This window comes from Oryctolagus cuniculus, chromosome 2 (genome assembly GCF_964237555.1).
Source record: "Oryctolagus cuniculus chromosome 2, mOryCun1.1, whole genome shotgun sequence".
NCBI classification, from domain to species: Eukaryota; Metazoa; Chordata; class Mammalia; order Lagomorpha; family Leporidae; genus Oryctolagus; species Oryctolagus cuniculus.
The window spans coordinates 3,990,540-4,005,810 of NC_091433.1; the positions used below are offsets into that span (position 1 = coordinate 3,990,540).

The 15,271-nt window shown below is 60.2% G+C and overlaps 1 protein-coding gene across 5 annotated transcripts in view; it reads left to right on the forward strand.

The window, feature by feature from the left end:
• EVC2 (EvC ciliary complex subunit 2) overlaps positions 1 to 15,271 on the forward strand; it is a 90,259-nt gene that overhangs the window by 6,053 nt on the left and 68,935 nt on the right. For all 5 annotated transcript variants that reach the window (XM_070068046.1, XM_070068042.1, XM_070068044.1 and 2 more), the window contains exons 4-7: positions 2,156 to 2,224; positions 2,895 to 3,081; positions 5,484 to 5,593; positions 6,845 to 6,898. In XM_070068046.1, coding sequence (XP_069924147.1) covers positions 2,156 to 2,224; positions 2,895 to 3,081; positions 5,484 to 5,593; positions 6,845 to 6,898 — 420 coding nt within the window. The remainder of the gene's footprint in view (positions 1 to 2,155; positions 2,225 to 2,894; positions 3,082 to 5,483; positions 5,594 to 6,844; positions 6,899 to 15,271) is intronic.

Genomic DNA, 15,271 nt, shown 5'->3' on the forward strand with positions numbered 1-15,271 from the left:
CTCGGCCATCATGTGCTGCCCTTCCAGGAGCCTTGGCTAGGAGCTGGCCTGGAGCAGGGGAGCCGGGACTGAGCCAGCGCTCCGTGGTGGGGTGCGGGTGTTCCGAGCGGTGGCTGAGCCTCCGCACCGCGACACCACCCTGCTGCTGGTTCATATGCCGTCGCACGTGTCGGCTCCACAAGTGACCATCTTTCCACGTAAGGTTTCATTATCTTTTAATTTTTAACTTTTTATGTGGTTGTTTTTACTTGAAAGGCAGACAGACACACAGAAACCTAAAGGCAGGGAGAGAGCTGTCATCTGCTGGGCACCCCCCCCCCCGACATGCCCACCCAGCTGGGGCTGGGCCAGGCTGCCCCAGGAACGGGGACTTGATCCCGATCCCCCGTGAGCGACAGGTCTCCACATTCTTGTGCCATCGTGGGCGGCTTCCCAGCGTGCATTAGCAGGATCGGGGGCAGAGCCAGCCCTGGAGCCCAGGCGCTCGGATGCGGGATGCTGGTGTCCCACACGATGTCTCAACCATTAGGCCCGATGCCTGCCGCTGTTTAATAATTTCCAGGGGTACGAGAGCCACTGAGCTCAGCCACGAGCAGTCAGCGCAGACTGGGAGGCCGAGACCAGTGGAAACGCCTTCTGTCTGTGTCCTGGAGGCCGGGGGCCACCATCACGGTCCTTCCAGTGTAGGCTGCCCAGTCGGTCTTTCCAGCGCATGGCGGCCCCTGAGTTCCTTGGCTGCTCCCTGCAGCTTCTGCCTCCATCTTCACACGGCCTCCTCCGTGTCTGTCCCCTCCTCTCCACCCTTCATGGCAGTGCTTGTCACTGGCTTTGGGGCCACCTTTAGGGCCCACAGGGATCCAATCTTGAGACCCTTTGCATCTTCTAAGACCCCTTTTCCAAACAAGGTCACGTTCACAGGTTCTGGGAGGCAGGGTGTGGACATAGCTTCTGGGGCCAGCGCCCCACCCCCTGGTGGTCATCGCTGCTCTTTCAGCCCTTCTGGGCAGCAGGTGGCAGTGCCCCCAAGCCCCCAGTGCCCCTGCCTGCCGTGACTTGTGCAACAAGCCATGTTTATCACGGATGTAATAGGGTGGGGAGAACAGAAGCCGGTATTCTGCGAGTGCCCTGGTGGGTCAGAGAGGCAGCAGGGTGTGGTGGGCGAGAAGCCGGCCACAGCCAGGGGCCTGCATTGGGCTTGCCCCGCATGCTGTGGCTCTGTTCCCTCTTCACATTGTCGTCCGTGTCCTGCAGGATGAGCGGGAGGTACCCTGGAGAGGGGATGCGTATGGGGGGAGGGGTGTAGGATTTGGAGTCACGTTTGCCTGGGAGGAGTCCCTTGGGCAGTTGGGTCAACCTTGTTGAGCCCTAGTGTCCACGCCTGTGTGAGGGGATGGCCAGAACTCACACGTGCAAGGAGGGGACAGTGCCTAGAGCTGGGTGGATGATGGCCGCTGCTGTGGTGAATGGCACGGAGCACAGCTCAGCCCCCTGCAGGTGACAGGTGCACAAGGCGGAGAGCAGGAGGGGTGTGGCCGTCCTTGCAGAGAGAGCCAAGCGCAACGCCCTCCTCAGGGCCAGTCTGGTTTCTGGCGTGTGTCTCTCCACCTTGGGGGTCGGGGTTGCAGGGGTGCCGTGAGCAGAGCCCGGTGGCAGCGAGTGGCTTGTGTTTGCTGCGTGAGCCCGGGCTTCCCTTCCGTACCTTCTCACGGAGCCACGCAGGGTTCTGTTTGCAGAGGGTGGACCCTGTCCACAGGCTGCCCAGCGCTGCGTCAGCTCACGCCGGGGATCACGCCCCAGGCTACGTGTTCCCTGTCGTCACATGGCAGGACCGTGCCTCACAGTCCGTGTCAGCCCTCGTGATGCGGTCTTCCTGGGGTCCTGCTCAGGTTGCTGGGCTGGCGCTGGCCATGGGGAGCCGAGTCCCCGGGGCAGCAGACGCCCCCCTGTGCAGTCTCGCATCTGCGCTCTTTCTGCGCAGGTTTGAATTTCTGACACTGTAACGCTCTCTAAGAAAAACCCTCCCAGGTGCCCGAGAGCGGATTGCCAGCAGCCATCCGTCCGCCCTGTGTCACGGAGGCCCTCGTCTGGTCTCTTTATTAAATGTGTGTGGCACGGACTGTTTCCCACCTCTGACGCCCTGTGTGTTGTCTTGCAGTCCGGGGACGTTCCAAGAGAAGCGCTTGGGGCTTCGCACAGCGGAATCGTGTTTCGGAAGTGCGCCCTGGTGAGTGCAGAAGGCGCTGGTACTTGGAGAGACACTGATTTTGTCCAGGTCGTGTGGAGAGGAGCAGGTGTGTGAGGGCTGGCAAATCGGGGCTTCTCTGCCCGTGTCCCACCTGCGAGTGACAGAGGCCTCGTGGCGTGGGCTCTGCTCCCTTCTCTGGAATGATTAGGACTGAGGTTTTCCTTCTGTCGTCATTAAATCGTTAGTAGTGAGAATCCATGGTGACCGTGCAGAGTGGCAAGGAAGCGCTGACCACTTTTAAGCATTGCTAGGACACCTGTAAGTTCTTAAAGATTAATTTTATTTATTTGAAAGAGTTATGGGGCAGGAGGGGAGAGAGACAGAGAGAGAGATCTTCCATCCACTGGTTTACTTCCCAAATAGCTGAAATGGCCGAGCCTGGGCCAGGCCTAAGGCAGGAGCCAGGAGCTTCATCCGGGTCTCCCACGTGGGTGGCAGGGACCAAGCACTCTGGCCATCCTTTGCTGCTCTCCTAGGGAGCTGAATCAGAAGTGGAGCAGCCGGGACTTGAACCAGTGACCACATGGGAGGCTGGCACTGCAGATGGCGGCTTTACCTGCTGCCCCACAGCGCTGGCCCCCGATGAAGTCTCAGCACCTCTGTGTGACCCCGATGTCCTCCCTGCTCCTTCCTTCGCCTCCTGTCCTAGGTGTCCGGGCAGAGTGACCGGCAGACCGTGCAGGTGCGGCTGCTGGTGGACAACACCAAGACGCCCTCGTCGGCCAACCTCTCAGACCTGCTCCTGCTGGACAACATCACCGGCCTCACCATCAGGGAGTCGGCCGGGAACAAGACCTCGGACGGGTTCCAGGCTTTCCGGAAGAAGTTTCTAGAAGGTTCGAGCAGAGCGTCAGCGTGTTGGGGCTGGAGGTGATGGGTGCTGTGGGCGGGCAGGGTCTAAGTGTGCACATCCATGTGGTCAGTCCCCACGGTGGGCCTCGCCGTCGCTGTCACCATCGCTCAGCCACATGAGGAGTGTGTTGGGGTTGGGATGGACAGAAGGCAGATGGCCAGGCGTGCACAGGCGTGCCCAGTGGGATGGCTGTGTGCCCGTGGGGCGCCACCCCTGTGCTCAGCTGTGCTTGGCTGATGAAGCAGCACTGGGGCCCAGGAGTTGCTGTGGCGTCCCTGGTGGGATGCAGACCTGTTGTCTTCCTCTGGGTCCCTCATTACAGAGGGAGAGACAGACTGACGGGCTGGAGAGACTTGGCCAAGGCTGTAGGCTGAGCCTCACAACGCCCAGGCTGGCCCCATCTGCCCCAGCGCCTCTCCCTCCTGAAGCCCCTCCTGCCCTGTGCTCACGGCCCCTTAGCTCCTCCTCCTCCTCTGTCCCTCTGAGCCGAGTTGCCTCAGAGTCCTTCTTAACACGATCCGATGGACAGGAGCCACCAGTGGAGCCGAACCTCACGTGGTAACCTTGCTGGCTCCGGTTTGAGAGGTGCCTGAAATGCACCGTGCTGTGTCCCAGCAGGAAGCGCAGGCCCTGCCTCCCTCCCACCGCAGTTCTGAAGCCGTGTGCAGAGACCGGCGCACGGGGTTCCAGGCAGCTCACAGAGTCGGGCTCAGGCGGACCTGGGATGACACCCGGCCCGGCTGCTTTACCAGCTGGTGGTCCCCAGGAGGTCCCCGGGTCCCCATGACCTTGACCTGCCCAGCAGCGCTCGGCGTGGAGGTGGCGTTGAGACCACAGTGCCTGCCTCCCTCGTCCGAGTCGCCCAGGGGTTTGTATTCTGCCTGATGCCACCAGGCCTGCCCGGCCCCTGGCTCCCTGCTCCCTGTACCTGCTCCTGCTCCTGTTTCAGCATTCCCCTCCCATCGGAATGCTCAAATCTTCTCACATCTTTGGGGCCCAGCCCTGGCACCCCCTTTTCCAGGAAGCCCTGCCTCAACCCGGCCCCCGCCCGCCCCCGTAGTCACCACATGTGTGGAAAGTGCTGACGGCAGAGGGAATGGCCCCAAAGTCACACGCCTCCTTCCCACCCCCTGCAGAGACACACCTGCCCCTGCCCATACTTAGTGCCTCCCACGCATGGTCACCCCAGATTCTGCTGGGGTGCCTCTGAACCTCGGCTCCTCATCCCCGCGCTGAGCGTGGGGTTCAGGGTGACCCCGTGGAGCCGCGGAGAGAGTAGGGATGTCAGCCATGACGGGCGTGAACGCCATGAACGCCTGTGAGACACGCCCCTGGCGCGAGCCATATCTAGTTGTCTTCTTTCTGCTGTCGCCACCTTCTTCTATTTGTGCCCACACCTTAGCTCTGCTGTGAAACGAATCACGTTTACCCGTGACCTCCGTCTGTGACAAGGAGTGTGACATTGATTTGCAACTTCAGGGCGGCTGACTTTGGCCCCCCCAAAGAGGGAGCAGGTAGAAACCATCAGACCCCAGTTCACTCACACCCTGGCCGCCTCCTCCTCGTGACTATGTCCCTGCCTTAGAGCCGATGTCATTTAGGCAACAGGTGGCAGGATAGGAGGGTGAGGGGGCTACCGCCTTGTGCTCTTGGTGACGTCAAGCACGTCAAATCCCCCGTCTCAGCCGCTGCCCCTGCAGGAAGCGCCGTGTTGTCCCCTCCTCAGCCCTGTCTGGGCCCCCGCTGGGTTAAGGCAGGGGGAGGGCCTGGGCAGAGGTGAAGCCGCTGCCCCAGGGAGCCGGGACTGCGCCTTTCTCCCCTCGCCTGCGTCATCTGCGTCGTCGTGTCTGGGGAAGGCTGGGGGTTTTCAAAACAGAAAAACATGCAGTTCCCGGGACCCTCACTGCTTCCTGCTTTCGTCCTTACAAAGTTGCAGTCTGCACACGGAGAAGTGCAGTGCACGGTGGTGGTGTGGTAGGGCATGTGCAGCCCTGTGGGAGGGCAAGGCAAGGCTGGGGGACAGGCTTCGTGGAGAGCAGTGCCCGGCACAGCCAGGTGGGCTGTGTCACCTGTCCCCCCGGGCGGAGGAGCCCTGTGGTCTTGCTTCCTGGGCAGGCAGGAAGGGCCAGTCAGAGTGATGGCTCCTTGGGCTGGGGGCGGCCTGTCCTGTTTGGGGAGGGGACCAGCTCACAAGGGGGCCATAGCAGGAGCAGGGAGGGAGAGGGGGAGCAGGTGTGCCCCACTGTTTGATCGTCCCCAGGCAGGTGAGATCCCAAGGCAGGAGCTGAGCCTGAGCTGGGGCACAGCTATTGGGGGCGGGGCTGCGCGGGGCATGGACAGGGCGTGGCCAGCTCCTCCCTCACACCTTCACCTCTCTCTGGGCAGTCGGAGACTCCTACTGGGTCAGCTACACGGCCTCGATGGACGCCAGAGCCCTGGGGACTGGAAACAGCCTGACGCTTCCTGCCCAGCTCACCTTTCGGAGCTGGTCGCTGGTACTTCCTTTCTCTCTGTTGTGGTTGTTTTAAAGATGTGTTGATTTATTGCCCACTGGAAAGGCAGAGCAGCCGAGAAGGATGGGGAGACAGGGAGTCATTCCCCCGACTGGTCCACTCCCCCAGTGGCCAAACAGCCACGACTGGGCCAAGCTCCCTGGGCTCCCGGCCCCAAGTCCCAAGGCCAGGTCATGTACGGTGATAACCTGGGGGTGAGCGTCCCTAATCGGAAACCGGAAATGCTCCAGCGTGAGCCTGCAGGTGGACAGTTCCACGCGTGACCTCACGCGCTGGCTGCGGTGAAAACACAGGTGTGCCCACGCTGCTGCAGGAAGTTCCTCTCCTCAGGGTGTGTGCACACGGGGTTTGTGAAGATAATCAGGTCTGGGTTCCGTGCCCAGGTATCCCATCAGTCCGTGCGGCCATTCTAAAAATCTGGACAAATCTGAAACCCAAAACGTTTGGGATCCCAGGCGTTCTGGACAAGGGACCCCCACCCCGCCTTCCTGCTCGTCTGGGGACTGTCCCTACGACTGCCGAGGGCACTGGGCATTTCCCACACTCCCTGCGAGCCGGGCAGGCCACTGGGTTCTGGGTCAACCCATTTAATCCCCACAGCAGCCCTACAAGTTGAATAGGATGCCCGAGGCACAGGAGGTCACTCCCATGGCCAAGGTCAGGCCACCGGATGATCCCAGAAGTCTGGCTCTGCTCGCTGTCCTGTCCTGCGAGGTGCTTGGCCTCTAGCCCAGGAGGAAGCATGGCCTACGTGGGCCGCCTCGGACGCCACGCGTGGACAGTCAGATAGCCCTCAGCCCTCAGCCTTCCCATTCCTGTGGGCCGTGGCTCCTGGGCAGGGGTGTGGCAGAAGGGGCGGTGTTGGCAGCAGGCCTGTTAGGAGATGGGGCTCAGCAGTGGAGTGTGTTAGAGGGAGGGGTGGACGTGGTCCCCACCTGGCAGGCAGTGGGTGCTCAGAGCTCAGGGGTGACCGTTCCGGGTCACTCGGCACAGGGTGGCCCCGCTGTGGGTGAGCCTGCGACCCCGGGCCCGCCTCTCCCCGCTGCTGGCATTGCACCACGGAGGCCGGTGCTTGGGTTTCCCGCTGGAGGACTTTGAGCCCCGGCACACCGAGCCCACCTGGCTGCCCGGAGCCGGCGGTGACGTCAGGTGTTGGGATGGGGCAGCTGGCATTCCCCCACGGGTCAGGCCCCACAGCCACTCACCATGGTGCTCTCTCTCTTCCTTTTCTAGAACAGCTCACAGCTCAAAGCCCACTTCACCATCACGGTAGAAGAACAGGTCACGGTAAGAAGGAACCCGGGACCGAGCACCCTCCCCCGCCTGTGCGTCGCCTGGGTTGTGTCGGGCTCGTGCCCGAGCTCACAGCCAGATGTGTGCTGATGCTGGGGACTCTGTGGTCCCACCCGTCCTCCCCGTGTGGCCCCAGCTGTTTGGCCACTTCCCCCCACGACCCTCAGTCTGAGCAGGCTGGTTGGTCACTGCCGGGCCAGGCCGAGGCTCCTCCTGGCCATCTGCATGGGTGGCCACCGTGTCCTTGCCTGTGCCCCCGTGTCCAGCGGCTGGGGATGTTTTGCTGTCGCGTGCACGCGTGTTCGAGCGCTCGCTCCCTGCGTGTTTGGGTCGGGGCTCTCCGCAGAGGTGCAGGCTGTTTGGATCTGTGCGGACGCTTCCTAAAGGACGTGGGAAACGCAGTGGAGTTGTAGGTTTCTTTCGGTGGAGACGTTCCTGGAAGCCAGGCGTGGCTTTTTTCCCGACACCCATAGCCATGAACTTGTTCCTCTGAGAGAGGAGCTCTCGGGAGAATTGGCTCTCGTGATGAGACCGGCTGGGAAGTCCCCCGGTCGCCGTCTGCAGACCGGTGCCAGGCTCCATCCGACTCCGAAGCCTCAGGATTGGGGAAGCTGACAACGTAGCTCTCAGTCCACGGCTGACGGCCCGAGAACCCCAAGTGTGGTCCTCGTGCCGGCCCTGGAGCCCGAGGTCAGAGCCTGGGCGTCTGATGTCCAGGAGGAGGAAGTGGAGGGCGTCCCTGCTCCAGGCTTTTGCTCTGTGTCTCTTCTGCCCAGTCCCCAACCTGCTGCCTGCCCACCTGGAAGATGGAGCCCCCTCCTCAGCCCTCTGGGACGAGCCCGCTAGCCACCTCCCAGGCCCGTGCCCCTGAACGTAAACCGTCACCCTGTGGGACGCTTCAGGCTTTCAGCACCTGCCGAGTGCCAGCTGAGCAGCACCCAATCCTGTCTTTCCCCCGCAATCTTGTGTCCTAAATCTCTCCCATTTCACGGACAGGGAAGTCGAGGTATGCAGAGGTCGATTAGTGCACCCCAGGTCCCATGGCTAGAATGTCAGAGTCCCTTGGGGCAACTCTAAGCACTTACAAGAGGCTGGGGTCCTGGCCATGACTCCCGGCAGCAAAAGGACACAAGACAGCAAAGAGAAGAGGCACAGGGGTGACGTCTGGAACAGAGCAGCCACGTGGCCTCCCAGCAGGTGCACCCCATGCTCCAGCCGGGGGCTGTGACAGCTCACGCCCCGTGTTGCCTGCCAGGACAGCTCCTTAGGACCCAGTGCCAGGGTTTTTATTGGGGCACCCCCCTGCCTGGCACATCCCAAGGCCCCAGACTCCCAGAAGGAGCACAGAGGTGGAGCACAGAGCACACTGCCTACGCAAACTGCAGAGGCCTGCAGAGCCCTCTCCTCTGTGGGGGATGGGCGTTTTCCCACATCCATGCACTCGGGGACAGGCCCGCCCGAGGCTGGTGGTGTCCCACGCCTGGCGTCCAGGTGGCTGGTGGGTGACGGAGCTGGCGTTTGAGCCCAGAGGTTTGGCTGCGAAGCCCTGCCAGTCCCACAGCATCTCCCGGCGAGCCAGGCTCCTGCACGAGAGAGGCTGGCCCTTACTGAGCACGGTTTAGTGAGGCAGTCGGGGACCTGGGAGAGCAGGTCCCCATGTGGGCCCGGGAGCTCACAGCAGGTGGGGCCGTGTCTGGCACAGCCTGTGTCCCCCACCGAGCCTGGCCCTGCAGGTGGCGCTCAGCGGGTGCCGTCCTGTGATTGAGTCGATGGTCATCAGTGAGGACGATGGCCACTTGGGAGGAGGTGACTGGCGCTGCCCGATTGAGGTGTGTGGGCTCCGTGCGAGCCCCTCCCCCATGCCGTGCAGCGGGACGGGCCTTGCCCAGCACGTGGGGCTGTCTCTCTCCCACATGTCCCCCTCAGGAGATAAGGAAGCGGTTCCCTGCAGGATGCAGACCCCCGGTGCGAGGCTTGGCGGTGGGGCTGGGCCTGGTGCTCTCAGGCTGTGGCCCGTGTTCCAGGGCCTCTGTGGAGTGGAGGGATGAGGGGCGTGCACTGGGGCAGCCCCCAGTGTCCTGGGCAGCGCACATAGGAAGCCTGGCTTTGACTTCCCGTCCCTGTGCTGACTGTGTGTGGCTCAGGCCCGGTCCCCTTCTGGACTGGGAATCCTGGGGGGTCCACTTCCTGGGGTGAGCTGCTGCACGGAGACCACTCGGCACAGTGCCTGGCTCCTCAGGGCTCCGTCTGTCCTCACCACATGTCCACCCGCTCATGGAAATAGCTGGGCCAGCTGTTCTGACATGATCGGGCGTGGACCATCTGCAGCAGGGTCTTGCTGAATGCTGTGGGTGCGGGGGTGCTACAAGAATGTGTCAGGACCAGTACAGGACCCCAGGGAGCAGTGGTGTCGGCAGGCCTGGGGTCCCAGATCTCCCCTTACCCCAGCATCCTCTGCCTCACATTGAGGCATTGAGAGAGAGAGCGCGAGCGCAGATAGTGTGCAGCCATAGCCGTGACCTGAACTGTGGATTGTGTGCACTGTGGATCCTGATAGGAGAGAGAGCTTGCAGGGGCTAGGGGGGCTGGCAGAGTTCCTGGAGGAGGGAGAGTTCAGTTGGGCTTTAAAGATAAGAATTAAAAGTAGGGGAGGGGTATCCTAAAATAGGCAGCTGATGACCCGACTTCAGTGCTGGGCCAGGGTGGACTCAGTCTGCGGGTGCTCTGCTGGGGCTGACGCGTGCATCTGCAGTGGTGACGCAACCAAGCCGGCCAAGTGCGATGGTGAAAAACAGGACGGGCTGGCCAGGGAGGGAGCAGCTCCCGACATTGCCATCAAGCAGTTAACAGATGCAGAGCAAAGCCGTTATGTAAACTGGGAACCGGCCGTGCTTGGCCGTGCCTGGCCACAGCCCCACCGGCTCCCTGGTTTCCTGCTACTTTCTGGATGGGAAATGGACACACATCGGCCACAGAGAATGAACCCCAAGAAACTGCTTCCCGTTGCATCTCAAGAAGTCTTTTTCTTTCTGACTCCCCAGTGAGTGAGGTCTCTAAGAGGAACGGTACCCCGGGTGCCCATCTTGGGCTGTGCCAGGCCTCATGGGCTCCCTCTCGTGGTGCCCAGGAGGGGCTGGGGGCAGGGCACAGTGCCTGGCGCAGGGGGAGTAGGGTGCTGGGGGCTGAGACGTTCGGGCCGATTACTGTGATTGCCAAGTTCATTTAGAGCCCTGGTCCCAGAGTGATTCCCATGGGGCCGCACACTTACGAAAATGCACACTTACGAAACTAAGAGATTTGGGGATGAGGAGTAACGTGGGGAGATTTGCCCTGGCGGATGAGGCAGATAGCAAAGCGGTGTTTTTATTGAAGGGAGAAGAATGCATCACGCGTGGACTTAGCTGCTGCTGACTGGGTCATTTGGAAGAAAAGCACAGAGAAGCTACCTGATGGACATTGACATTCACAGGTTGTTACAGTGACACGGGCCACTGTTATACAACCTCAAACAAACAAACAAACAAACAAACAAAAACACATGGACCTGAGCAGACAGATAGTTGGAAGCCTAACGATTCAAAGCAGCCGCAGGAGAGCGACATGAGAAACCGGAAGTATTTGTAACGTGCAGGAAAGACAGACGATTGATGTCTTTACCACGAACAGAGCGTTTATCATCAGTGACAGAAAGAACACTCTAATAGCTGACTGTTTGCAAGCCGAGGCTTCCCCCACGACAGGTCTGTGGGCAGTGCCTTGGAGCAGGTGCAGGGAGTGTGTGACCTCGCTGACAAAGTCCTGTGGCTTTGAGCTGCATTCAGCGGCTGGGGGCGAACAGGCCGTCGAGTGTGGTCACTCCCGCCTTCCCTCTGCCACACTGTTTCCGAGCCCCACTGTGGTGCCTGTCATCTCTTGTCTGGATGACGGCCCAGCCTCCCCTCTGCCCTCCCTGCCTCCAGCCCTGCTCCCCGCCAGCCCAGCGTCTCCCGGACACACACGCCAGGCTGTGCTGTGTTCTCCACGGGCTCACCACTTCCTGTGCTACTCAGTCCCTGGGTTTTCTGCATCACTTTGGTTATGCACCTGCTGTTCTTTCCTTACCTGTCCTTGGGGCAACATCCACAGACCCTGGCCCCCTCCCCACCTTTGTGATCCCCTGGCTCCCCTGGGCAGTTGGCTGCACCTTTTGCTGGGCTCCTGAACCATTGGGGTGCCTGTCACACCTGTCACCGTGTGTCCCTGAGATTGGCACATAACAGGAGGGTCTTCAGAAGGGAATGTGGATGCTTGGATATCAGTTGATTTCACCCAAGTAAATTTATCTTTTAATTATATTTCCCTTGGTCGGCGCCGCGGCTCACTAGGCTAATCCTCCGCCTTGCGGCGCCAGCACACCGGGTTCTAGTCCTGGTCGGGGTGCCAGATTCTGTCCCGGTTGCCCCTCTTCCAGGCCAGCTCTCTGCTGTGGCCAGGGAGTGCAGTGGAGGATGGCCCAAATGCTTGGGCCCTGCACCCCATGGGAGACCAGGATAAGTACCTGGCTCCTGCCATCGGATCAGCACTGCGCGCTGGCCGTGGCGGCCATTGGAGGGTGAACCAATGGCAAAAGGAAGACCTTTCTGTCTCTCTCTCTCACTGTCCACTCTGCCTGTCAAAAAAAATTATATTTCCCTTGAATTTTTTGAAATCTCTTTTTCATCTTCATAGAATTTTTTCCCTGGAGGTGACCCCACAGAGGGTCTGTTCTGGTCTGTTTTAGAGAAGACGTAGAGGTGGCGTGGCCCCAGGAGCTGGCCGTGGTCCTGAAGCCCAGTGGGGGGGCCCCCCCTTGCGGGTGGGAGTCCCGTGGAGCAGCTGTTCCCTAATGCAGATGTCACTCATGGTTGGTGGCTGGGCACAGTGATGTGGGCGGGTGTGATGTGCCCATCTGTGCCTCGCTCTCACCAGGACTGTCACTGGGAGGCCTAGGGTCTGCCTTCAGGACTGCCCCTCAAGCTCTGTGGGACGAGGGACAAGCCACTGGCCCCTTCTGCTTCTTGGATGTTTTGCTCAAAGTGAGAGATTTAGAGGTTTAACTTCTTTCTGGGAAGTCATTCTGTATGACCCCCCATTTTCTTCAAGCCTTTTCCGTAGGTGGGGGGGGGTTTGTTATGAGGAAACAGCCCTCCTGCCCCTCCCATTCCACACCCAGAAAGTCTGGAAGAATAGGATTATAACTCCTCACAGCCCCATCAGCAGAGAGAACAGCACGTGAGCTCCTGCCTTCCGTGGTCTCAATGCGTTTATGATGTAAGTGAAGTGAGACTTGCTAAACGGGTCTTCATCGTGGCTCCGTAGCTCGGTGTTGGGTTCCAGGCATCCGAGGCCTTTTTGTCTGCATAGCGCTGGAATGCCCCTGAGGCTCCCCGTCGTGGGGGACTGACGGGTGCGAGGCACCAGTGAGTCCTGAGAGACAAGGAGCGCTAGCACGGGAGCCAGAGTGACCACCTCTTCCTTGTTCATACGCAATGACATTTAAGGTGGCTGTCGTCTTACGAGGATTGTCCATGGGACCGCGCTGGGATACTTTTAGGACAGTCTCAGAATGCGGGTAACTTGGGGCTGTTCTGCGGCTGGAAGTGGCTTTGATCTGGGCACTTGTCACTGCAGGGGCGGGTCCCAGCAAGCGCTGCTGGTCCCCGCTCTTTGCACCCTGCGATCCATTGCTTCACAGTCACTGTGCCCCGTGGACTCCGTCTCCTCAGCACCCTTCTCTGCTCAGCCCTCCCCGCGGCTTGGATTGGCTGCGTGCTCCGCTGTGGGGGGCGGGCTCTGTGCTCCGCGTGTGAGGTGAAGGGCACGTCCCTGGGGGTTTCCTGTTGCTGGCATCTCACGCTCTCACCACGCTGTGCACCCACTACCACCATCCAGTCCAGAACATCTCATTGCCCAGAGGGAAACACCGCCCAGCTGCCGTCACTCCCCATTGCCCAGCTGCCGTCACTCCCCACTGCCCTCCCGCAGCGCCTGGTCACCACTCGTCTGTCCCTGTCTCTGTGGACTTGCCCACTGGTCATTTCGCATCAGTGGAGGCACCTAATGTGTGAGCCACAGCCCTGGCTTCCTGCGGGCAGGAGGTATGCAACAGCCCGCACGCTCTCTCTCATGAACTGACCTGGCTGAGTTTCTTCCCGCTTAGGACCCTGTGCCGATCCCCCGAAGCCCCCACAGTGATGTTGCACGTCCCCCACCTGCTCTCCAGGCCATGGGGTCCTGGGCTCCTTCTGCCACCTGCAGGCTGGCTCAGGCTGCTTCCCCTGCATGGCTGCCTCCCTTCTGCCTATCGGAGTCAGCTCTGGGATAGCCCCTACGTTGGTCCTCTGATGTCAGAGGGAGGCTGCCCCTCTGGTTCTTTCTGATGCCTCCCGGTCTCCACCCAGGCCCACCGCCGTCCTCCGTGGCTGCTTGTCTGTCAGGTGGTCAGCTCCTTGGAGCAGGAGCTGGGTCTGCTTCTCCTCCCCCGACAGTGCCCTGCACAGTGCTCATTGGTCAGTGCATTAACTGGATGTCGGGAATGTTTGCCGCTGTAACCAAACACAGGGCCAAACCTGGCTGCTCGCTGTGCTGTAGCCACCTGGTAGAGGGTTTGGGGCCAACAGGATTACTGCAAGGTTCGGTTTGTGTACATGTGAAGTGGTCATAGCAATTCTGAATGTAAAATGTTCTTTGAAACTTATAGAGTGAATCTGGTGTAGCCCGTGACCCTTTCCCTCACCCACCCCCTCGCCCATAATCAGCGTGGGAATCAAAACACAACAGTGGTGCCAGCCCCTGGTGACCCAGCCCAGGGCTCCCGGGAGAAAGCCAGGGCATAGCCTGAACCCCAGAGTGCCAGCCATGGGGTGGTGGCTGATAGCCCAGACTGCTGGTGTGAACTTGGAACCACCGCTTCCCACCTCTGCGACCCCAGGCCGTTTATTTAACTTGTTTGTTCTTTGGTGTTATCATTTCTTTTTAAAAATATTTTATTTACTTATTTGAGAGGCAGAATTACAGACAGTGAGAGGAAGAGACAGGAAGGTCTTCCATCTGCCGGTTCACTCCCCAGCTGGCCACAGCAGTCGGAACTGTGCTGATCTGAAGCCACGAGGCAGGAGCTTCCTGGGGGTCACCTATGCAGGCACAGGGACCAAGCACTTGGGCCGTCTTCTTCTGCTTTCCCAGGCCATAGCAGAGAGCTGGATGGGAAGTAGGACAGCTGGGACTCGAACTGGTGCCCATTTGGGATGCCAGCACTACAGGTGGTGGCTTTACCCACTACGCCACAGCGCCGGCCCCTGGTGTTATCATTTCTAAAACAGGGATTAGAATAGATTCCCATCTCACAGTGTTGGTGCAGTGATTAAATGGATTAATTGAATCTGAAGCACTTGGCACCAGTCTTGGTGCTCAGTATCTGCTCAGTTCAGTGATGGTGTGGTGATGGAGATGGCGAGGATGATGTGATGATGGTGGTGACGCTGTGAGTGAGAGTGGTGATGATAGTGATGCTGACGGTGGTGGTGATGATGATGGTGGATATGGTGCTGGTGCTGGTGCTGGTGTTGATGGTTGGGATGATGGTGATCATGGTGATAGTGATGATGGAGATATTGGAGATGGGGGTGATGGGGGTGATGATGATGGTGTTGGTGGTGATGCCAACGATGGTGATGGTGACTGATTAGGAGGATCCTCCCCCTTCCCAGAATGCTACATCTTGAGACCTGTTCTCCTTTGGCCATGTTAATGGAGGAATAAAGTCGGGTAGTACAAGCACTGTGGCTGGGGCAGGCGAGCAGGGAGGGCCTTTCATAATGTGCCATGCAGATAAAGTAGGGGTAGTGAGCTTGCTGGCCCCCGGAGGCCCGCCCCACCAGCGGGTGTCAGCCAGTGGGACTTGCAGGAGAGAAGGGTGACCGATGGTGGCCTCCGGAGGGCTGATCCTGGGCTGCCCCCTTCGTAGCACAGGCGTGCTCTCCTCAGCTGTGTGGCTCAGGAAGCCAGCTCCTGCTCCCTCCTCTGAGCCGCCTGCGATGCCTCAGCCCTTGGCCGTGCACCTGCCAAAGGAGGGGAGGATCCCAGGTGTGGGTTCAGAGGAGGTGGGGGCGGGGGAAGAAGAGCAATGAGGCGCCCTGGCTCAGCTGTTCGGTTCTGCTTCATGAAGAATGAGGAAAAGGAGGGGAGGAGGGGAAAGAGGGAGAGGAGGGGAGGAGGGAGAGGAGGGGAGGAGGGGAGAGAGGGAGGGAGAGAGGGAAAGAGGGAGGGAGAGAGAGGGGGAGAGAGAGAGCGTGAATGTGAACCTGCAGAGAGCTCTGTTATGGTACAGTGACCCTGCCCACGGGCGAG